Source organism: Centroberyx gerrardi, chromosome 1 (genome assembly GCF_048128805.1).
Source record: "Centroberyx gerrardi isolate f3 chromosome 1, fCenGer3.hap1.cur.20231027, whole genome shotgun sequence".
In the NCBI taxonomy this organism is placed as follows: Eukaryota; Metazoa; Chordata; class Actinopteri; order Beryciformes; family Berycidae; genus Centroberyx; species Centroberyx gerrardi.
Window position 1 is genome coordinate 27,695,685 of NC_135997.1, and position 25,299 is coordinate 27,720,983.

A 25,299-nucleotide genomic window follows, 5' to 3' on the forward strand; every position below is an offset into this window, starting at 1 on the left:
CCTATATACTGTGGAGGTTAATAGTGCTGTCTGAAGGACTTAAAAAAAAATCATTTATCCAGGAAATACTGACTGAAGCCACATGCTCCTCCCAGTTCAAAGTGCCTTGCTCAAAGGCACCTCAGCAGACACACACACACACACACACACAGATTTTTCCAGACAGTCCAGGAATTTGAACTGGCAATATTCTGGTAAAAGTTTACTTGTGACCTGTAGCCTTCTGTGTGAAAAAGAACAGACACCTGTGAAAATGGTCTCAGCTAATAATAGAAGTCGTATCAAAAGGTATCAGGGTGGTGTGAAGTGTAAGGAGAGCGTCCTTCAGCCACATAACACAGGCTCAAGCCCCCGTGAAAGAAAGCATCTGTCCTGCTGAAGTGTCCTTGAGCAAGACATTGAATCCCCGCCAGCTCCGGGACTGGGGTCACCCAGAGGTCAATTCAGTAGAAAAGGATGATCCAGAGACTGCTTCACACGTACTCATGAATATGTTGCCTACTGAAAATCATTAGCACTAGAAAGGCCAAGTCGCAGTGAATTCACTGCTGTTTTGAATTTTAGAATTTCAATATCTCCGGTTTCAACATGTCCCTCCATGAAGACCTATAGTTGGTACAAACCACTGTTAGATTTTCTCAATCACACAGAGAAACAGTAGTCATAATTGTGTTTACCCCCTTCAGTTGATTGCTTGTTGGCCTTTTTCAGACCTCAAATTCAGACATTTTATTTTTAGGCAGTCATTGGAGCGGTGATGAGGAGTAAATGGCAAGCTGCCATGGTTGTCTTCAAATGGGTTTATATCTCCACTCACAATCTGTTAGCACTGCGAAGAACAATTACATAAACAAACACAAATGGTTCCATGACATTTCACAGTTTTATTTACATCCCTTTAAAAAAAAGAAAAGTCATTTACAGTGTTCCAACAGAAAAAAAGAACCAGACTTCAAAAACATAATACACATTTACAGCAAGTGAGAGGAGAGCAAATCTGTGCTGCACATTCTCAAGCAAAGGCATCCTACAACACTGTTAGTATTGGGATTGGGCAGTATGGAGAACAAATCGGAACAATCAACATGACGAATGATATGAATTGGAGAAAAACACCATTTGAATGCACTGGATTTTTCTGCATCTCTCCAGCTCTGGTTAACAGCATATAAAAAGAGAACAGAAATTCAGACATACAGCCCAGCTTTCACACTTTCAAGTGTCTAAATTTGTATAACTTACACACATACACAGTGATATAGGAGATACACATTAACTCAGTGTTTCCTTTCAATCTGGTTATATGCAGCAGTGGGTGATGAGGGACCTGAGTTTCCTCCTGGTCCTATTCCCTGTATCAGTTCCAATGCCTGTTGCGTTTTGAACATAGCTCTTACTTGGATATTTATATCACAATATACAGACTAAATGAACCTTAATTTGTCAATATTTGATTTGGGCTTTTAACAAGGTCGGATTATCATTTCTCTAGCTGTGGGGGCAATTTTCCTACAGTTGTGGCCTGCGCTGCTGAATGAATGTAGGGGAAACACTGTATCTCTCAGCCACAGTAACAACCATCAGGTATAATTGCTACTGTGTCTATCCATACTACATGCAAATTAACCGTTGAGTCTTTTCACAGGTTTCACTATTTGTTGCCTGCAAAGCACCTAAACATATCCCCTTACGTGTATTTATGCTTTCTTGGAGGACGGAAACATTACCTTTCGGCCTACCTATTGTGTGCGGTGTTTCCATAAATGTTCTGTAGCCATGGTTACCGTTTGACCCCCCCCGCAGCGAGGGAGGCGCACCGCAGGGCTCCAAGGTGACAGGATGTCTCCGCAAGCGCCACTCCACAGGAAACCAAACCTATCTATAGTTTATCAGCATGACCAAATCTAACCATCAGTCAGCTCAAACCAGCTAACTCTCACTTCCGCAGAGCCACTGATAAACGTTAACGGCTCCACGCGCGCTTTCACTGGCCGAATCTTAACAGGAGACGAACGGAGAATGAATGGGATCGATCTGATGGTCATGTGGGTAGAGTCATCCCGGGTGTGAGGAGGAAAACACTTCCTGCCTGTTAGCAGATGGCGCGGGGATGTGTCGCAGAGTGAGCCTGGGCGGGCAGACGTGCCAATAAGACGCCGTCCTGGATCGTCAGTCTTTGAGAGTCGAGCGGTACGAAGCGGAAGAGGGCACCAGCCATCCAACCATGCCTCCGGAGCCTTCTGTCTCAGATGTAGAGTGAGCCGTCCGCAGGCCCCACGTAACCAACCCCTATCAGAAGCACGTCGATCAAAGTCCAGATGCCCAGGCCTCCGAAGCTGAACAGTTTGCCCAGACCCTCTCTCCATTGGCCCAGATAGAACCGGTCTGCCCCAAAACCACCAAGCGTAATGCTGCAGATGGAGATGGGAAAGAAAAAAAAAAAATCAGAGATGCTCTGGGACAGAACACATGTAGACTTGAGTGATATCTTAACTCTGTTAATCAGTAAAAGAGGTTACCTGAGTGCCAGTGCTGTTGACCATTTGTATCCTCCAGTCCAGTTGCAGAATAAACGTTTCTGAAAATCTCTTTTACCTATATAAGGAAAAGAGATTTAGGGGACACGTGGTTCTTACACATTTTCATTTACTTTTTCCAGGTCTATTTCTTAATGCTGTAAATGCTGATATCTGTCGTCTAGGTCAGTGGTTTTCAATCCTGGTCCTCAGGACCCAGAGCCATGCTGGTTTTCATTCTAGCCATCTGATTTCCATCTGATTTTAATGATGCTACTGAATCATTTAATTTAGTGCAACATCTCATGGGTACTACACACAACCATGGCTACACCCATGACCATGTTTTCACCCTGGGCTTGCTCCTTAAGCATGGAGGATTTTATCTTGGATCATAAATGCATTCTTTTTGATACCGTTTGTCAGAACTTCACCTTAGCTCCGTCTCGCATCTTCAACAGTCAGTGCAGCTAAATTTATTTCTATTTCCACAGAAGTGAGTCAAGACGTCTCAGCTCTCTCATACTGACGACTTGGTAAATAGCTTTAATAATGCTCATCTATCAGCTGTTACCCTTAAGACCAGATGTCTCACTGCAGTCAAATCATCTCTCTTGCGAAAATCTACTCTTGTGCTTTTCCTGATGTATATCATTCTGTTCTATGGTTGATTGTTGATTAGTTAGATCTAGTTAGGCTCATTCTCTGCAAAGTCCTTTGAGACATGCATGTGATAAAGGGCTATATAAATAAACAAACTTGACTTGAAACTTGACTCCCTGGATAAATGATGACATCAGTTATCTAAAAACAAAATGCAGACAGGCAGGGCGCAGCTGGAAGAGCACAGGCTTACACGTCATTATATTCATATGAAGGAGCTGATGGTCTTGCTAAATCAAAGAACTAAAGATGCACGAGCTGCATACTTTGCTGAGCTGATAACTGTTAACAAACATAACCCTAGGTTTCCACACCATTGATCGGCTTGTGAATACCTTACTCCCAGCTGTCTCGGCACCCTCTGTTGAGGATTGAAAACAATTTTGATCTTTCTTTGCGGATAAAATCAATATCATTAGATCAAATATTCTACCTCCCAGCTCCTACACCGAGCTGCCCTATTCCTCCCGTTTTGTCGCACAAATTTGCACCCATCTCTCTGATGATCTGTTGGATAGTGTTTCCCATATAAGGCATTACACAACCTAGATCCATTCTGTGTTACCCAATTGTTGACCCTTTATAAAACTGTCAGGTCCCTTAGGTCCACAGAGCAGGGTCTCTAACTTCACCAAGAATGACGGTGGTTTTTGACAAAAATATCGTCTTTGCAAAGACAATATGTTGGTTAAGGGTGTGATTTCAACAAATATTATTCTGCCGGAATGCCAATGAAAAAGCATTGCACGAACGGTTCAAACCTTAGTCCCGCCCACAAAGGCGCTGATTGGCTCGATTGTTTCTCCGAGCGAGAACAAGCTGTTGACTAGAGCAACACCAGAATCTCGGAATCGCTCGACAAAAACTGAAGAGTGGGCGGGACGCGATTCAGGAGTCTGTAACCAGGCTAAGATGTTAGACAAGTGGGCTTGAACCAGAAGGTTGCCGATTTGAATCCTCACATTAGCTGGGAAAATCTGGCCAGGGAACATGAAAGAGTAAAACTCTCCCTTCGCTCAGCAACTATCACTGAGGTGCCCTTGACCGAGGCACTTAAGCCCCAGTTGCTCCAGTGGAGCTTTTTGGGGGTTCAACAGAAGAAGAGGCCGAATTCCGTAAAACAACAGAGCAGGTTTGACCAGAACAACATTTACCATACCTAAGCAATGTACATGGTCTAGCACTTTACAGGTGGCGTTGTAGCGTTTGCGTGGGCAGGACACGGTCATACAGCTGGTGGAGTTGGAGCACCGGTACTGGCACGGGTCCAGCTGCCAGCAGAACTGACATGTGATGGAGAGAGAGAAGTTGGTTTGCTGCTGTCCTGACTCCCCCTGCAAAGAGAGCAAACATCATGTCACCACTGTGCAACAACTCCTAAACTAAAAGACCACAGTTGTTTCTGAATCAGAATCACTTTAATCACCAAGTACAATAAATGTATAGGAATTTGTCTTGGTGACATTTGTGAGGAGACATACAGACAACTTACAGTTTCACAGTACATATGACACACATGCTACAAGGACAACAGGACCTCACATGTGGTGTAAAGAGACAAGATATACTGTGTTTCATCACTTCATTTTTGTTTTATCACTGTGCAACTAAACTAACTAAACATACGATAGACTGTACAATATGAATCTTGTACGCTATCACTTGACTTAGCCTACTGTATATGCGACACAGATTTGTCCAAAAATGAATTGCTCATCAAATATAACTCACTGTACAGTGGACCCCTCTCTTGGGTTTACAGGTGAAGGAGGCTGGCTTCCCATAACTGCAGTTGTGGTGATAGTTGCAGTTAATGCAGTCAGCTGGCAGTCGACTACACAGACCCCCACTAGGACATTTAGAGGTGTAGCTCTCTTCATCTGCAGGAGACACTGCAAACACAGCAAACATATAGACACAGGGTTTGATTCCCATTTCAGTAGCTAGATATTCAGTCCCAGAGAGCATCATTCCTCAATTTAACAGAACAATTTGAGGCCAAGTTTATTTTTTTTGTTTATTTTGGGGTTCATAAATGGGGGTGGCAGCAGCTACAGGTTGACAGCAGGCTTGTGACTGAAGTTTACCAGTTTCAGTCGCTTGTCTAATTGGGAAAATCTGGATGAGGGAAGTGAATGACTAACACTATCCCCTCAAGAGCTGCTTAGTGGCCAACAATAGAAAACTGTTGTTGATCTGTTGAATAGTCATTAACTCTATGATTTGAAAGGCTAACAAAACTGCAAAAAGAACAACATTCACTGTGATGTGATGGAGAGAAAGGAAATTTGTTTCAGCTCATGACATAATACCTGATTTGAAAGTTCTCTCTGGACCAAGACTACTCATTGCTTCTCTATTCTTGTTTCTAAGTTGTTATGTAAGACATAGGAAATTCTAGCAGATAACTGGAGTATTATGGACTGATTTGCCATTTCAGGCTACATATGAAGAGTTCCTTTCCGAATGCTAAATATCCCTTTTGGAAAAAAAAAAACACATGACCTGAAGGTCATCACTCTGTATCACTAAAATGCAGATGATCCAATCTGTGAAATATTGGCATTTTGTTAGCCAGTGACTAAGGATACCTAAAGTACCATATTTTCTTTATGTGTGCTATAATGTCACTCCTCTTATAGTCAGCTTAATGCCACTGACTGAGTGGAGAGTTTACCAGAGGCTGCAGCAGGGACCACTGGGCTGGTGATGACAGGGCCGTGCTGGGCGTCTCTGGTGTAGGGGGGCTCCTGCCCAACATGAGGAGAGCTCAGGTACCCTGACAAACAACCACACAATGAACACAACATACGACCTTAGTCTACCTCACAGTTATGTAGCTTACCCTATCAGGTCAAATACTGAACTTCACCTCAAAAATGGCAATTTAATGTCACCTCGCTTATTGGTAAACATTGATACCTCGTACAACATAAATTAAGACCTTTTATGAAAGGTTGTGGCATCTACATTATCTACAAAGCAGCACTTAACTTTAATAAAATGTCAAGTTTTAGATTTGCTTCACATTAACTAGATTGTGGGAACAACAGGCAAACCAGTTCTACGAGTTAACATTTTTGTTTGGTAGATCTATGTATATATTTGCCAAAAACAGTGTCTCCCAACGATTCATTAAAATTCTTATGTTATGTTCTACAATGTATCAACGTTTGCCGCTAAGCAAGGCCATTTAGAATTGCCAGATTGCTGATAGAGTGGCGTAACGTCCTCTCCAAACAAGAGAGAACGGGACGTAACGTTATCAGGGCTAGAAGGAAGGGGCTGCTAAAGAAAGCCCCCAGCCAGACACTCTAGATTGCTAGATAAACACCCAAGCATGCCTGTTGTCTTTGACAGATAACTATTCAATCAATGTTACTCATTGTTTCCACTGCTATCTGCCTAGTGACAGTGTTAGCTAGCTAGCTAGCTAGCTGTGGGAGCAAACTAGTAAGATGACAAATAGCAAATGGCTAACGTTAGCTAGCATGTTAGCATGTTACCGAGCAATCACATATAGGCTAGCCAAACTGGAATTAAAAATATAACTGCCCGCATAAACATACCGTTAACACATTGTGAGAATAGGTCCATGAACAAAACGATAATGATTCCGTGGGTTTTCAAGCATCGTCCTCGGTCAGGTCTCCATATCTGGCAGATAGTTGCCATTGTTGCTACGCACTGCAAGCTAAAGCTGCATTCATGCAATATGGGAAAATGCCCTCGCAACAACTTGACAGTTAAAAGCAACGACTGGAAGTGTTCACGGGATCGAACCGTTCAAATCTGGTTCGAACTCCGTCAAGACGACATGTGTTAAGTCTTTTATAGACTTTGGTGGCTCATTATCCGTTTTTTCCCACACTTAACACACATGCACGTAGTCTGTGATGTTCTTGAGTTTAGGCTTTACAACAAACCAACCATTGCAATATCAATCATAAACAAAAAAACTAGAAAGTAATTGTGTCCTGCCACGAGATTTGAACAGTTGTAGTTACAAAATCTGTACATGATGAAGATTACTCATTTTTATATTTTTTTTCCCCCTTGCATATATCGTTTCGTACACCTGACTGATTCAGTTGTCGGTGGCGTCAGGTCAGAATTCAGGATCTCGGAGAAATCAGGGTCAATCGCCAAAACCCGAGTTTTCAAGTAGTATGGCCTGAGAGCTTAGGCGAACGGTAATTTAAAGAAGGAAATTCATATATACTATCTTTCCCATGGGGCTTGAACGCAGCACAACAACCAACAGCACTTCCTGGTCCTCATTTTAGCCACGCCCACCCCACTCCACCCCAAATAGCTGTCAGGCCGCCTGCCTTCAGATTGATCTCTTACTTACTGTATGGCTCTCCAACACTTAAAACGTCCCAGAGTTATTAAGTCAATCCATATTTGTCAAAATTTGAAATGTATTTTAACAATGTCTCCTTTCCCATCAAACTGTTACATTTGATTTACATGTGTCCTGTTTGTATTGTACTTCTTCTGCATAAGAATACATAATATTTTGTTACCAAAAAACATAGTCAGATTGTGGGAACTACAGTAGGTATGGTTTAGTTACTCTTCATAGTCTTTTCTCATTTTAAGTGACAAGGAACAGTATCCAGTGGCATGAGAGGCGGGCCAATCATGTTGAAAAGACGAAAACAAAGAGGAAAATGACTCACACTGTGTGTACGTCAGATGTGATTTGCTGCAGGATGTGGTCATAATAGTTCAATGGGTAGAGCATGGCAACAACACTGCCAGCGTTAAGGATTTGATTCCTCCTGCAGCCAACCATGCTGAAAATGCATGCACTTGGGGAACTGCAAGCTGCTGGCTAAAAGCATCCAGTCAATGCCACGTAGGAACTGAACAGTTTAAATACTCAGAAAAAATGAATCTTCACTACCTGACAATTTGTAGAACGAGCATTATGCACCAGTGAGCCAGGACGAATTCCTGGTAGCCTACATGCAATTATACAAAATACTTCTGCAAATGGCCTACAGTAAAAGCACTAATCTAATTTAGTGTGCAAGTGCAAGAACAAAAGGCTTGATTTAGGCAGATTTATTTTATTTCTGGATTATGCCATTCACCATGGAGACAGACCTTTGTGAAATTAAGTCAGTGCCACATTCACACACTTTCATTAGTAACAATGATTACAACCGTTTCCTCAATAAATTATCCTTCTCAAATCACCATCCTTCAGATAAAGACTTAAATCACTTTAACTTGATTTGATACCAACACCACATTCAAAATCAGTGCTTCTAAATCTCCAAAAGTATCACAGTAGTCCACCAGCTGATCCTGTGGGCGAGTCATTTCTGTATCGGCTTCAACTTGGTTTGCCGCCCCGCCCGTTCCATTTACATACAGAGTGTCAATTCATCAGTTTCTCCTTTCTTGTTCTGTTTCACATACTACACTTCCCCAGTACCGCTTCTGTGTGTGCAATCATTTATCCCTCTACTGCTCCTCTGACTGTGTTTCTAAGAGAAGACTGAGCCTGAGGTATTTAAATACGAGCGTCTGAAAGAGTCTGATTAGCTCTTTGTCGGGGTTAGAACTCCTCCTCTGCGTTTCGACAGCGGGCCTGTTTGAGCAGGGTCAGGCGGGCCAGCACCTCGGCCACGGACAGCTCTCCGTGGACCTTGTTGTCCCTCGTGCGCACATTGACGCCGTTAGTCATCTTCTCCTTCTCGCCGACCACTGCCAAGACACGAGGAGACACAACAGTTTGACACGGGCCAAGTCGCACTTCACACAGCTACCCTAACACATTCACGGTTTTGTCTGCTATCCGTCAAACGTTCAGCCACTGAATTCAGCAGCTGAGGGCGGGTAGCCAGCTTGGAGGTCCATTCGCTTTAATTCGACCAATTCAGGAAGTTTATTTTGTTTGAAATTGCAATATTGGGCCTAGAGATAATCAAGTGCAAGTCCCCTGCCTCTGGAACCACATATGCCCCCTGTGTCTCCCCTAATCAGTCTCCCTTGCTTGTTTCCCCCACTGTCTAAATAAAAATAAAATACTTAAGATGAGTGGACTGCCCAATCAGTGTGCTTCAGGAAAAACACTTAAAAATCCCATCTCAAATGAAATAATTGACCATGAATGCTTGAAAAGCAGTTTCGCCTCACATTTTGAATTTTGAATTGATTGAAGCGACAGCGAATTGCAGCCAAGCCTGGTAGGTAGTTGCTAACAAAAACAGGAGGAAAATGCCCTTCAATCAATGGATGGTCAGTGTTTACATAGTGCGGTCATTTTCCTTACCCAGGATGAAATTATACTGTGCCAACTGAGCGTTGCGGATTTTCTTGTTTAGGAGGCAGCCAGAGTCCAAGTCAGCGTCTGCCATGAAGCCGGCCTCCACAAACTGCTTACAAACCTGACAGCAATACCATTCATTAATATACAGTATGGAAGAGCAGGTAGAGGGTAAAACAAAACTACCTAGTAAAATTCAAAAGGAAAAAATACTTGTAAACCAAGGTCACCTCAGTCTCGAATTACATGTTAACTCGGAATGAATCAGAGTCGCTGTATTCATCAAGTACTGGAAATGGACATGAATTTATATTTGGGAGACTGGTGCAGAGACATAGACAACTTACAAGACAGTCCACAGACAAACGATAGACAGCATATAGAGACTATATATAGAGATAGAGACCATATATATATAGGGCTCTACAAATGTACATGCCACCTTTAATCACTATGTGCATTCAAATGACTATAAATAAATGTAGTCAAGGGTGGGGAAGTGGAAGGATTACCCTCTTGGCGTATTCCTCGCAGGACGGGTTGACGGGCACAAACATCACCTGACGTGGAGAGAGCCACAGAGGCCTGGAGGACGGACAGAATGGTAATAATGCAACAATCTTCACAAGTGGTTTACTGATGGAAAGATGACTAACATGATCACCTCTTCCTCCCTGGCAAAACCAAGTTACTGGCTACATTCTGTATGGTGGCTGGGGGTCAAATCATACTATTAAAAGGAGGGGAGTTTGATTTATAATGATAATGCCTAAGATAATGAGAGAAATTAGATTTGTATCACTTAAAAGGGAGAAAAATGAATGAATGAATTCAAACCTGCTGATTTTGGTATCATGGTCAACTTTTAATAAACCACAACGCCGGACTTAATTGGTGGTATGAGGCCCACAAATGCAAGAGCTGCCAGAAAGCGGCTTACCATTTCCCTGCGTAGTTCTCTGTGAGAATGGCGATCATTCTCTCCACCGAACCCAAGATGGCGCGATGGATGATTACTGGTCGTGCTTTGTCATCCCCATCCTTCCTGCAGGACACAGGGTCAGCAAAACATTTAAAAAAAAATCTTACTGTGGAATGTGGCAATGTGTGAATCAGTCAGTTTGCCAGAGTTATGCAGTTATTATTGCCCCTTTAGATTTTTTATTGTATTATTTCACGTTTATTTTGACTGTGTTGTTTCTTAATATGCTGCTGACAACACCGAAATTGCGTCTGTTGGTATCCGTCTGTCTGCATCTACTTATGTACTGTATGTATTTGACTGCCATCCATCCATCCATCTAAATGTCTGTTATTCACTGTACATGTGGCCACTGAGTACACTGAGCACTTCATTTTCTCCACTTTCCATGTGCATTACTGGGCTGACCGAACTGATGCATTAACTGTGAATATTATAAACTTATGAATGTGTTGTGCGTTGCCGACTGTTGTGTATGATGTGCCCTATGTTTTCTATGCTAGCGTTGCAAAGTGAAGCTCCTTCGGGATGCTAAATAGCATCATATCATACATCACATCAATCCCTCATCTACTCAATGAGTTCAAGTTTGCGTTCATCTCTTCACTTCACCTGTAAAGAACGTGACTCCGTGGAGTGCAGTGTGCAAGCTGAGAGGTCTTATTCAAGGAGGGGGGGATTAATATGTAATCCTTGGTTCAATAAGGTACACAGGCTCAGCAGTGTGTCAATGTTTTGATTCGGTGACTCACCCCACAAAGGTCAGGTTGAAGCGGATAGGCAGCTGGAAATCCAGCTGAATGGTTGCACATTGATGGTAGCGTCCAATTGCATCTTTGATCTTAATGTCAATCTGAAACGGCACAGAAAAAGCAGAGTTTTCTCCAGACCTCGCTAAATTAAATGGATCTTGCACTTGGCAGTAAATCTCAGAATCATACGGACCTTGGGGCCATAAAAAGCGCCGTCTCCTGGGTTGAGTTTCCATGGCTCCCCAAACTCATTCAGGCTGTTCTCCAGTTGCTGTCACACAGGAGGCAAACGTTAACATATAATTTAAATGTAAACGGCCAAATGTAATTACTGTGAAGTAGACCAATAATCAAAAGCGGTATTTTCCAGAGGCTTGAATTAAGATTGGAAAACATAATCAAGTACAGGACATGGGGATGTAAACCAATATGGAATGTCATTTCAATATGGAATGATTTCTACATTTACATTTTAAGTGTTTAGGTGACGCTCTTACCCAGAGCGACAATGGGCGAATAATGAAATCATGTCAACAAAAGAACAATGTCTTTTATTGACAGTGCGCCACCAAGAGAAAACGAAGGCACTTGACAGTGACTCACCGCAGCGTTACTACTCAGGGCAGGGAGCCAACTCTTTCATCTACAGTAGCAAGTCAATGTCAACAGGGGCGTCACTAAACCCATTCACTAAACCCTAAAGGTGTGGCAAAGTCCCTGCATTTAATATCATTTGCCACCAAAACAATGTGACCTACAAAGTCAGACCTACAGCTGAATATTTACCAGCATCCGGACTATGACTAATGCAAGTTACCTTCTCAGCCTGGTTCCACACAGCGATGTCGCCCAGGTACTTCTCTGGACGAGTCGAGAGGTGAAGCTGGAAGGAGAAGCCGAACACATCGTAGACGCAGCGGAGGAAGTCCAGGCAGCCCTTCATTTCCGACTCGATCTGGAGAAGACCAGACCATTCAGAATTCAGAAACATATCTCAAACATTATCCACGCATTATCCATAACAGCAGCCTGAAACAAAGTGTTTTGAGAGCAAGGAGATGGGGAGAAATTAACCAGACAGGGAATATCTAAGGATTAAGAGAAGAGATAGGTGACAAATAGCTGCTGTAATCTATACATAAAAAAAAAATTAAAAAAACCTGGATTTTATAGTGTAAAAGATACTCAAAAATCGATGAGACCGGGTTAGAAAAGGCATGGAGAGGATAAGGCATAGCTAGGTTACAGTGAGGGGAAGTAAAACACAGTTCATACACCATTTATTTTCATTTCAACATTCCACCCATTCTCCAGACCTCAAATTTGATATATTACAGAATAACTGAAGGCTAGAAATTTGACTTAGAGTGCCTTCCCCCCACCCCAAGCTTTCTCATGATTTGCCGTGGCTTTTCCACACATTCAAAAGACCCGGAAATTGTCAAAATCATTTTCTTTCATTTCCACACCTGCACAGCAACCCTGGAAAATGTGGAAAATGACTCATGCAGTCACCTGTTCCATTGTGCAGAAAATGTGAGCGTCGTCCTGCTGGAAGCGTCGCACTCGGGTCAGGCCGGTTAGTGTTCCCGACAGCTCGTTCCTGTGCAGGACCCCGAAGTCTGCCAGCCTCAGAGGGAGCTCCCTCCACGACCTGGGCCTGTGGCTGAACATCAGGCTGAAGGACAACCAGAGAGAGGTCAATCATCCCACCGGAACATACATAACATTGGTCATTAGGTGGACCCTGTCTCAGTTTCATGACAAAAAATATTTTTGCCATTAGAAAAAAGCGACACTTAAACGATTTATAGCACAAAATTAAATGTTGGTACTCTTCAAAGGATAGCAGGCAAATTAAGTCTTGACTGACATCATGAGCCATGGATCCTCTTTTTTAGATATCAAATAATGAATTTCAGGTAATGATATATTTGATATACAGCGTTTTGGAAGTAAACTTCAAATGCTGCCTGATGTTCAGTGATCAATATATCAGATGTAGAGATGATAACTTCACTATAATTTCACTTTTATGTAAGCAAACATTTCAAGACAATAGTTAACATTACATAGATGTTAATTTGGTAATAACATTGCATAATACGTTTTAATGTAATGCTATTAACCATTCAGTAAAGCCAACGCCCCCCCACAATCTTGCCCATCTGTCTCCACTGTACACTAGCTCATAAAGTTGTAATGCCATAGAAATAATTACCAATGAATGAACAACTAATTCAGTTATAATTTCTTGCTGATAACTGTTCTGTAAGTGTCACATTTTTCAAGAAAAGGATCTCTCTAATTTGTTTTTATTAGTATCTGTTATTTGTTGTTCTGTAAAGCACTTTGTAAAGCATTAAAAACATGTTTTTGTTAAGGGTGCATTTAAATACATTTGTCTTGAAGTCTTCAATTGGTGTGATCAACTGTATTCCCTCTTAATGAAGAGTGAGTGAGAATGCATTTACCAGTGTCCGGGGCAGTTCATGGGCTTGAGTGCAAAGATGTCGTCTTCCACGGGGAAGGAGAACATGTTCTCGCTGTAGTGCTGCCAGTGGCCTGACGTCTCCCAGAGTTTGCTGTTATAGATGTTGGGGGAGGCTACTTCCTGGAAGCCTCTTCTCCAGTACTCCTCCTACACAACAAGAGGAAAGACTAAATAAATAAACAAGCTAAACTTGCCTGCTGGACTGCGCTGAAGTTATACTGAACTGAGCTGAATCATGCCTTCTGGCAGTGAATCTCTAGCCCGAACTGGAAATCCAACCCTCTGCGGTTTTTTTTGCCTGCCGTCTTTGCAGCATTTCCTACAAATGGAGATGCGGGGCAGCGGTAGCCTAGATGATACCGGGCTTGTGTCCCCAGACCAGTTGGGTAAATTTGGGTGGGAAAAAGAGAATGAGAAACGCTCTCATTCTGGAGGTGCCCTTAAGCAAAGCATTTTAACCCCCACTGCTCCAGTGGAGCTGCTCAGCTCCCACGTGTGAATGTGAAACAGGAAGGTGCTGAAAAAGATCATGCATGCTCACTCAGCTTTCCCTGGATAAATAAAGGTAAGTAGATGAAGAGAGCTACGCCTCTAAATGTCAATGCAGTCGACTGCCAGCCTCCTTCACCTGTAAATCTGAGAGGGGTTCAGTGCATAGTGAGTTATATAAAGTTATAGAGCGAAATGCATAGTGAACTGTTCGTAGTAAGATTAGCTGGTTGGGTTTATTTTTTTACATAGTGGTAAAACACCAAAGTGAAGTGATAATGATGATCTTGCACCGTCCTCTTGGCCCGGTACCGTGTGAGTCAGCATGTTCTGTGAAACTCTTCGAGCTGTCAAGGCATCTCTGCGACTAGGTCACAGAGACAAGTTCCTGTACAGTCACTCAACTTGTTGATTCAAGTTACTTTGATATCTGAAGTTGGTTCAAGACTCAACTTTGGTCCACTCTTCACTGAAACCGTCTGCAAGTTCTGCCCGCTTTAGCCACTCCATGACTTGAGCCGCAATCACAGAATGTGAAAATCAGAGTGCCTCTCAAACATTAGCTGTTACGAGGCCAAGTGCTGTGCTGGACCCAAAATTAGAGCTGTATACTGGGTGGCCGATGAATCGGTGGCAACATTTGCATGTAATTCAGCTATTGGTCATAAATCAGGTTAAGGTCTTATTTGGGTTGAGCTGTAAACATGAACCTTTGATACCCTGTGATTGGGTCCCTTGTTGCCCTGAATAAACCAATTAGCAGAATATTCCTGTCTACGTAGTTTGTCCTGTCAACAAATTCTGAAAAGGCTTGTCCTCCAGCTACACGCTTTAACTTACCAATACTAGGTTACTTCTAATACGGGAGAAAGAAATGATGATCCCATTACAATATTAAGTGCTGCTCGCTCAAAATGCACCGATAACACTGCACAAGTCTGAATTTGTTTGACAGAGAAACCCAAAAGTGAAACAAGAAAGATGCTTCCATGCCACAGTAACTTGTCTAATATTGAAGTAAGCCAGGCATCTTCACCGGGTTTCTCATAATTGGAGTGTGAGCTTACCTGGGTTATTCTAACAGAGTTATGATGTTGACGTGCATTGACCCAAAACAGCCAATTAGCGAGCAAGATCTCATCACTTTAACCAAGTGATGCTGCTCAAAGTACATGAGAGAATGTTATTGTTTGACGTTGTTGAATAATGTGTGTTGAAGATCTGGGGCCGTATTCACAAAGCTTCCTAGTACTAAGAGTTGGTCCAATTCTAAGACAATTCTTAATTATGACATTTTCTAAGAATTTCCCATTAAAAGTAAGATTAAATCCTAGTAAAGATAAAAGCTATTCAAGAAGCATCTTAGCCCTTAAAAGAGCTGCTAAGGTGAAAAACTGTTAAGAGTAGAGAGGACTTTTACAAGGCTTATGAGTTTCAACACTCCCAACACTGGTTTTCAATTGACTGTTGGTCGAACGTTTTAGAACATAATTTCACCAAATAGTATTTTTATTGATAGAAGACTACACTCAACTTTCTGTTTCTCAGGGAATGATCACTATAGGCCTGGTTATTTCAGTCTGTCAATAGTCTGATGTCATCTCTATAACTCTCCCAATGTTATAGCCTACTGCTTTGTTGACATTCTCCCTTGCCCTCCTGTAGACTGTGTGGCGTTTTCCCTTTTGTGTTGTTTCCTGTAGTACTGTCTAGTTGTAGTTGTAGATATAACGGTAGATATAATGTGTTTGATACTAAGAGTCACTTGTTCTGTGTTTGTTTGCTCACAATATCAATCACTAAACCGGAAAAGATCTGTGCTGCCCTTTTATAAATAAATATTCTGTAGTAGTAATAATAATAATAATCATAACAATAATAGTTATAACTATAATAACAACTTAACCTCTTGCGTTTGGCCAACCCTTTATAGAAATTGGTTTGCTGGACGAATAATTGTCTATTTGGCATATGTCTAATAACTCTTATAATTTCCCTTATAAAATAATATAATCTTTGGGCTCTGATTCCTACACCAAAGATAGAAATGCAAAATGACAACCGACCAATTACTGCTTTGTTGTCTTAAAAGCGGGATCTGTTGTTGAATCTGTTCACAAACTTGAATGCTGAAGTTTTCAGGCTATTTTCGTGGCCTCATTCAAACACTACAAACTCGTCCAGCTGCACCCGATCTTGGTGAGTAGTTTATATTATGGTTTTCATGGGCGTCAAGTGCCAAATAACTCCCATGTTAAAACTAAGTGGGATATTGCTTTAAGAGCTCTCTGAGAGGATTCTCAGAATGTTTATGAATGCGGCCCCTGGAGATCTGAGTGTGCACCATGTCAAATCTGATTTAAACTCAAAGCCAGGGGCAGCTGAGTTCTAAATATTCATTCCACAGGAACACTTGGACTAAGTGTCAACGTCAAAAACATGTTATGCTTAAGATGGCTGATACATCGACAAGCTCCTTAAGACTACACTCTGCTAATCTTTTCAGACATTTTTATGTTTCTTTAGCACAGAAATGTACTGAATCATATTCCGAGTCCATGCAATGAGGTCATGTCTATGCTGATTGACAAACCCTTTGAACAGCTCAGGCCATAATTCAACCTAGCCACGTACAGCACTGCAGAGTTCATCAGCCTCTCCACAGGTACATAGCTGCTGTGGGCGGCTAAGAGTCAAAACCTATTAAACTGCACTGTTCAAATTCTTTATAATTCTTTATAAGCTCCTATTAAGTTGGATCTGAATATGGGTGTGTGTAACAGCATTTTCTTACATATGCCATTTGGTGAATGCTTTTATCCAGAGCTCCTTCCAGTACAAAACCCCTGACCCTGGCAGTGTTAGCACCTCGCTCGACCTATTGAGCTGCACGGGACTGCAAATCAGCTGCCCTGTGAGATAATTATAAAGAGTGAACTGAATTATTCAGGTCACTGCAACACTTGGAGCTAAACTATGTGTTACTTGGTGACTGCATGCTTCGCAAAACAAAACATTCATCGTGGGCTACATGTCAATGAGCTGGCAATCAGCACAAGTACAATAGAAATGTTAAGCGTGACCTGAGTCATGACTTAAATTCGGCGAGGGCGTTACAAATAGGCGTTTGGCATCGGGCCTCGACTCTTACCCTGATGAACTCAGTGAGGGTGTTGTAGACGTAGGCTCCACGAGGCAGGAAGAAGCAGCTGCCGGGGCTCAGATCATGGAAGAAGAACAGCTCCTGATCCTGTGGAGCAGAGCGGACCAGAGAGCAGAGAAAGACTTTTTAATGACTTCACATGTCCTTGTTAACTGCAGGTACAACCAGCAAGAAGTTCTTCCATAACCCAGCAGGGAGATAGCCAATCATCGCACACCATGCAATCTGTGAATGAGCGACAGCCAAAGAAGGTTCAATGGACTCCAAGTGGGGAAAAAAAGAAGCAGATTGGATGCCCTGATAGCAAGATGGGGTTCGTACTGCTTCCTCCCAGCACTGTGGGTTTGATTTTGACACATGACCTCTATCATTTCTTACAACCCCCCCCTCTGTCAGTCTTTCTCCCCTCTTTCCTGTCACTCTTGACTGTGTGCGCCCTTAAAAAACTGAAATTCCTATAGTATCAGGGTGTCTGCAGGTTCTGTAATCTAAGACTTCTACACCGAGTTCTATCACCAGTAGGAACTGTAACAACATTGGCACAAGTTGCCTCCTCCCACACAGGTCTCTGGCTCAGACCGCCACCCCTACACCTCTCACCCCTCCTGTCTACCTGAGCCACAATAGCCTGTAATTGACACAAACTATAGTTACATTCTCACAATAGACCATTAAACTGTAATTACAGCAGAAATCCAACAGAAATACAGAGTGAAGGAGCAATATATCCTGATGGAAATTACTGTAATAATAATAATACTGCCATTGACATTTTTTTTTGGCTTGAGAACACGGCTCGTTAGCCTTCATAGCTGAAATGTCTTGCAAATGTCTTGGGGATTGGGAGTCCTTTTGAAGTTCCAATGAGTGGGGAGTTTTGGTTCCAAAACAGAGAATGCGGAAGGCAGAAATCTCAGTGCAGGGAGAGGTAATCGTTGAGTCATTGGTATTGATCAACAAGCCTATCAAAGCCCCACAGATATATTATGGCCAGCAAGACTGGCACCTAGGAATCTGATAAAGACACTCCCGGAAACGTCACGACTGGTGTGGTGTGATCTTCGTCTGATAGATCAATAAAACACGAAGAAACTGAAGATACAGGCTGCTCACTGTGTGCCGCTGATACATCAACTGACTTGTGCTATTGTGCAATAAAAATCTTACTTAATGCACATTTAAGTCTTGACTTCATCTTCAGATGTTGTGTTCTCTTGATGCACCGTTTTGTTTTTTCTAAGTAGAAAAAACATCTTTATGTACATCTTTATGTTTATCTACATATTTATTCATCCATCTATCTACAAATGGAGTGGGTCATCCTGGGCTCATGCCACAGAGCACCATCTTTAAAAACAACATGGCCCTTTTGTCACCTCCCTCCCACTGGCTTGGTACAGCACAATGTTGACTCTCAGGTTTAATAAGGAGCTGTGTTGTAATCAGTGCTGAATGTGGTGCTGCCGTCTGCGTCTCCCGTGGTGGGAAACCAGCTGGGGCGCTCAGATGACTCACAGATGTCACAGAATGTGGCAACAGAAAGAAACACAGTGCCCTCAACTGGTATAAAGCAGCAACACAGACACTTCAGCACAAAACAAGCACAGTTTTCATAGTCATAAGCTGTTCGTACATGCAACAAAAGTCAATATGTCGCCCACTCTGCACCCTCTTCATGCAACTTGCTGCAAAATGATCTACAGCTGAAGGAGCTGCTTTATGTTGGCGACTTGAAACGGATTAAGGATCTTGAGGCAGACTTTGTGACTCAATAAGGAGCTGTTAGTCAAGATTTAAACAGGTTTGGCCCAGCAGCCTTCTGTTTTGAATTGAATTCTACCTGAAGCACAGGAGAGAGAAAATTAGACTTTGCTCTCTTTCTAAGCAACTTTGACTGTATTTTGCACATTGTTGTATATGGCCTGCATCTAAATTTCCTGCTTGCCTTGAGGCTGCCTTCTTGGCCTGGTCTTCCACCAAAAAGACATTCTTAGCCTCGGTGGGTCTATCTGGTTAAATAAAGGTTTAAAAAAACAAAACATATATCTAAACACACTCTGGAGATGTCCATCATTTCTGTAGACGTGTACCATTCAATTAGAACTGTTAAAGTGTTTAAATCACATTTTGTTTGTGAAAGACTTTTTGTTGCAAACCAAAAAGAACATTTTTCATTAACGGGTGTTAAGTTAATAAAACACTGATTGTATCTCCAGATGTCAGGTCAAGTTTATTTGTATAGCTCTTAATCACTGTTACAGTCTCAAAGGGCTTCATCACGACGCCCACATTATGAAATAATAAATGAAAACGACACCCTCCAACTTATAACCCTCACATGAGAACAAGTAGAAACTCCCACCAAACCTCAAACCCTGTCAAGTATAATTTTGCAAAGTGATGCATCAACAGTTTCAGTTTCCAGTTTAATACCCGAGCCAGCTTAGCGGGCTTGAACACACGGCTGGCTGCAGTGAGCAGCAGAGACTCACCTTGCCGATCTTGCGATGGTCTCGGTTCTTGGCCTCCTCCTGGAAACGTTCCCACTCCTTCAGCATCTTGGAGTCTGGGAAGGAAATCCCGTAGATCCTCTGCAGCGTCTCCATGTCGGAGCGCCCCTCCCAGTAGGTGGAAGAGTTCTGATGACAGAGGGGGAGAGAAGAGAGGAATGTTTTACTCAAAGTTACCTCAGTTACAATGTTACTCAGGTCGGAGTTCGACTACTTTTCTAGAAAGTTATTCAAATCAAAAATCGGGGTAGCTTGTTAAAACAGTATTTCATTAAATTTGAAGTTAATTTAAATTACACCAATCTGTAATTCAATTATGTTATAAATTTTATGCAAGGGTCCCATGGCTCAAATATACAGAGATGACTAGCCCCATTTATTTGGGGCTAGTGGATTTCTGACATAGGCAACTGAAATGGCAAGTGAAAAAAGAAAACAAAAACAGCAACATTTGACCCTGAGAGCTATACTGTTATCTGTCAAGGACAGTGAGGCTATAGACAGAAGTCTGTCTTCTTCACGTACCTTGTAGATCTTCATGGCCTTGATCTTGCCAGTGTGTCTGACATGGGGACCTCTGCACAGGTCAATCAGGGGCCCACATCTGAACAAGTGAAGAAGTATGAATTACACAACAATTAGCTTTAAAACAGGAATGTGAATAAAGGCTATGAAAAAGCAAGAAAGAAAAGCAGGAGAATAGTAATTGTGCTATGTCAAAACAACATTTGCCTGGACAAAAAAAACACAAACACCCCTGCTAGAAAGTAAATGATCCAATTCATATTTCTTGTCATTAAACTTAAATTCCCAGTATAACCAACTTACCTATAGACTGTAGTAGTGGGGGTGGTGACTTTCTCATTCAGAATACGGCACTTGAATTTGTTGTACTGTAAGGCACAAACACCTCAGATTAGTTAGATATTATGGTGGGTGGAAGGAGGATTCACCACAGCTCTGCACTCTGCACTGCAGTTCCTACACATTCTCCTTTTAAAAAACTAGTATTTTTGCAGACCTTGATTTGCTGCCTGGATTTGAAGATTTTAGTGTATTTTATGCCAAATATAATGCATGCCAACAGTGGCTTGGCAATAAGACTATCAACTAGGCCATGTCAGTCTATGATTGATGAATATTCATCACAATTATGGAAACCACAACATGTGAAACAACAGTGGGTTGACACACAACTACACAAAATGTGTAGTTACAAGTGTATGAGGACTGAACAGCATACTTTGTCCAATTTCAAACTTTTCAAAACCTGGAAGTTAGTATGCCATTATTTTCCAGACAAGCAGAGGAACCCGGTCTGGGTGAGGAGGGGAGTGGTCTCTCACCTTAAACATCTTCAGCAGTGTCTCCTTGCTGATCTCCAGCCTCTCAAAAGGCTGCTTGTCCTTCACCACAGCCTTACACAGAGACTCCAGCTCCCCAAACTCGGTGCTGGACGCTCCCCTGGAAGCACCAAACATGTCCACTTCAGGTCAACACACACAGTAAATGAACAGAATGTGCGATGGAGTGTGGTGCGCCGTTCTCTCCCATACAAAGAAGGAACAGCACCTATCACGGCTGGTTCAGTACCTGACTGTTGTTATTATCAGTCTACCAAAGTTCCAACCCAGGGCTTGATGTACAATTCCCCTGACTTTTTCATGACTATGTGAAGCATTTCCATGACCCAATAATTTTCTATCCTGACTGGTTGTCCTGTTTTTCAGCTCAGAAAACTCAGAAAGACAGTCAGTTTCCACTGTAGGCTCTCAACTTGGCCTTGCAAATGAAAGTGATTATTTAAAGTATAACTAAACCCCAAACTTAAATCTGTAAAGCCTGACATCTTAAGGTAAACGCATGCTAATGAAATGACCATCTGCTATTGGTTGATGTCTGGTGCCAGGTGATGTCACCCTCTATAGAGTACAACAGGTGGTGACATCACCTGGCACCAAAGATCAGCCAATAGCAGATGGCAATTTCAGTAGCATGCTTTTTACCATCATGTGGCAGGTTTGATTCATTACATCAAATGCAATGACTGTGACTGAAACAAGCTGTAAAACAGATTCTATTCCTATATAGTGATCTATTGGTAAAATCCCATGATAAGTGTGACCTCGAGAGACTTCATGAAATTCCCTGACTTTTCCAATCTGGAATACATGTCTCAAAATTATATTCCAGAAATTCGATGTACAGTAGAAAGCCTGGGCTGAGCAGAGAAGACACTTGTAGTGATTATACTTGCTCACCTCTGTCCGTCTAGATACATGTCGTAGTAGAAACCATTCTCTATCGGTGGTCCATAACACAGGCAACCTCCATAGAAGTTCTCCATTGCCTCCCCCAGGATGTGAGCGCTGGAGTGCCAGTATACCTGAAACACAGGATGAAAATGAATTACCACCTCACAAAAGAGTAGGTTGGTCAAATGAGAGGGAATATTTGTTCCAGCTATTGTCTAGACACTGTGGCCCCGACCCCTTGCTATTAATCCCTTGGATAATAGTGTGTGCTCAATGCCTAAAATGTGAAACGTAATGTAGCTGACCCAGAAGTAGGGCTGGACAATACACACAAAAAGGGAGCGAAATAAAGGAAAAAAGGAATGCATTTGCTGAACCCAGCTGCTACATGTGGACAAAGCCTTTTATAAGCAAATAAATGCTAATGTTTTGTTCAGAATTAATATAATAAAAGTTTCTCCAATGCGCAAATTGCAGGCCAGGGATTTTGTGGAGGCTGTCTGAATCACATCTCCCTCTAGCAATTTGGAAATTACAGTAATGATTTTGATAGTTTTGTTTTATTTTTTTAATGAATTCATTCCTTATACTCACAGCCTGAGCGTCGTCATTGTCAAAGCGCAGGATCTCCAGTGAGCAGTCCTTCTCCAGCGGTCGGTCCAGGTCCCAGAGCTCTCCATTCACCCGAGAAATCACTGCATTGTCAGCCAGACCCTGACTGAAATATCAAGCACAGACCGCTTCATGAACCAGAGCAAACTCCTGGAACGCTCACCACATATTCAAATTTGTTCCTCAACCCAGTGATAGAAAGTTCTCCCTCTAAGCTGTCTGCGTCTGCCGGAGATAATTTGGTGTCCTAGGTCTAATAATCTAAATTACGCTATAAGACCTTGATTACTCTACTGTCAGAGAGAAGTCAATTTATGATGCTTAATGCATTCCAGGAGTTATTCTGTGATGAAGTATTGTAATTTACTTTTTTGTGTACCCACTTTCCCTCGTCTACTTCAGTTAGTGATTTCCTACATTTCCCAGAATGACTTTCAGCAACCCAAAAAAAAAGGCATAAACTTGTTGCTTTCAATCAAATGTGGGTGTACGGGTATATAAATATAGCTAGCCAGCCAACTAGTTGGTGAACATTGGGGCGTGTCTATGATCACGGCCTTACTCAAAACTCGTCTTGTGGCAGCATTGCATTCTGTTCTATTGAAGCTACTGTCAGTGGAGAAATTGGTATCTCTCCCTGTTCCACGATGGATTTCTGCCTGTGTGATTGTTGAACGTCGGTGCAAAGTAGTGAGTCTAGAAAGAAGCCCTCGCTCTTTGATTCTGAGGGACTGACACCACAACCTGACCTTTACTGTTGATGTTTTGGATAGCTGAAACATTTTCTACAATTAAACTTCACTGTAGCTGCGCTGGAAATATCTCAACATGACGTCACGTTGTGTACATCTGACCGGTTATCCATGGGAAAAAGAAAAATACACCAAACAACAAAATGGATCCAGGAATGCAAGGTACATGTTACAGTGTTTTCGAGTGGATTCTTCCTTTAACAAAGTTCTTGGCTTGCTCTGCAAAGCTTCCACAACATTCTGCTGGTGACTAACCTGATGCCACAGGCCAGCTGGTAGGGTGTGGTGACCCAGGCCTTCCCCTCCACCTTGCGCCCGTCTGGCAGCTCCACGGTGATGGGCTTGCTGTCTGCAGCTCTCCTGGCCAGCAGGGCATCGCTCTCCTTCTTCAGCTGCTCATACAGGCTGAGGCGCTCTGCGATGTAGGCAGGCGAGGGTTTCACCTACAGAGGAAAACAGGCAATGAAAGTCCCGATATTGGCTACACATTACTGTACACTTTTGGGAAAATCCCAGAATTACTGAAGACATGCATGATGTTGTATCACGCTAAATGCCAAATTGCAAAAATTTAATTTCCCAGGTTTTGTGAAAGGCAGGATAGAGGAAATATTTCTGTTGTGACTGCAGTGAAGAGAAAAAATGGATCATTTCTTTAAAACGGACAGTTACAAAGTTACAAATATAACACCACAAAAATTATATCTTAATGTGTCTTCAATTTTTGCTCATGATATGCAATGTGACAAGCACTTTTGCTACATATGACATGGTGATTATAACAGTAGAGAAAATGAAAAATAAATCTATAGGTATATCACTTGTCAGTGCTTGATGCAAGGATGTGATCAGGGGCACAAAATAGATGGGAAACAATTTTGCATTAGATATGAATATAAATTATGTGTGTGAAAAATGTATGTCCTGAAAAACATTGTGGAAAAATGACAACCGTGTTGGTAATATGGGTGAACAGGGAAGCAGGTGGACTTTAGCTTCCGGTATAATCACCTCTTTCACACCTCCATTTCCCTGTGCCTTATCCTGCTTCTTCTCCTTCTTGTTCTTATCAGCTGGCTTGGCATCAGAGGCTGCCACCTGTAAGGAGCAGAAACAGAGAGGTGTGTGTGTGTGTGTGTGTGTGTGTGTGTGTCATCAGCCCTACCATGTCTTATCTGATGCCATTTTGACAGTAGGCTGTAATCACCATTCCCTTCAGTCATATTATCCAACTATTATTAATCTCTTAACAGTGAACAGCTCAGCTCGGTATTCAAACCATGCACACACAGTGACACTGAGTGGGGCAGCTATTTTTGGAAATGGGGGTATAGTGTCATTTGGCACAAGTGGGCAAAGGCCCGCTGCTATTGGCGGTGCAGCATTACCACTACTGCTCTCCCTCATGACACCACCGTTAGCCATAGTTAGAGGCACATAACGTTTACTAGTCTCATACCTTGTTGTCTGGTCGGTTCTTTGGTCGATGTTCCTCGCTGTTGTTCTTCTCCGGAGCTTTGACGCGGTTTACTGGTTGCTGTCTCTTGCCCTGCGCCTCCTCCAGCTGCAGCTCCGCCTGCAGACCCCGGCGGAGGTGCAGCAGCCGGTATCTGAGTTTCTCATTCTCGGTCCGCAGGCTCTCCAGCGCCGGGGAGACGAGCAGAGCACCGGCGGCCTTTGGACCCCCGTTCAGTCCGTCTCGAAGACCGGATATTTCCCTGGTGAGGAGCTGAATCTGCTCCTCCTGGGCGGCCAAACGTGCAGCCAGGCACTCCGCCATCTTTAAAAGACCACCAGAGTCAAGCTAGCCAGAATTAAACAACAAAAC

The 25,299-nt window shown here is 42.5% G+C and overlaps 2 protein-coding genes across 2 annotated transcripts; both read right to left on the reverse strand.

Moving 5' to 3' along the window:
- Positions 1-864: 864 nt before the first annotated feature.
- tm2d3 (TM2 domain containing 3) lies at positions 865-6,857 on the reverse strand. The gene is made up of 6 exons (XM_071897364.2): positions 6,749-6,857; positions 5,857-5,958; positions 4,911-5,071; positions 4,339-4,513; positions 2,520-2,595; positions 865-2,411 (listed from the first exon to the last, which is right to left on the reverse strand). Exons 1-6 carry the CDS (start codon positions 6,852-6,854, stop codon positions 2,246-2,248), a joined length of 786 nt encoding a protein of 261 aa, XP_071753465.2. The 5' UTR covers positions 6,855-6,857; the 3' UTR covers positions 865-2,245.
- A 1,393-nt stretch (positions 6,858-8,250) lies between these two features.
- tars3 (threonyl-tRNA synthetase 3) lies at positions 8,251-25,251 on the reverse strand. The gene is made up of 19 exons (XM_071897330.2): positions 24,931-25,251; positions 24,483-24,569; positions 23,727-23,914; positions 22,702-22,825; positions 22,114-22,238; positions 21,199-21,316; positions 20,681-20,745; positions 20,378-20,456; positions 19,835-19,981; positions 17,331-17,429; positions 13,671-13,837; positions 12,712-12,874; positions 12,014-12,151; positions 11,390-11,467; positions 11,197-11,297; positions 10,403-10,507; positions 9,975-10,047; positions 9,469-9,583; positions 8,251-8,900 (listed from the first exon to the last, which is right to left on the reverse strand). Exons 1-19 carry the CDS (start codon positions 25,249-25,251, stop codon positions 8,752-8,754), a joined length of 2,442 nt encoding a protein of 813 aa, XP_071753431.2. The 3' UTR covers positions 8,251-8,751.
- Between the last annotated feature and the right edge of the window lie 48 nt (positions 25,252-25,299).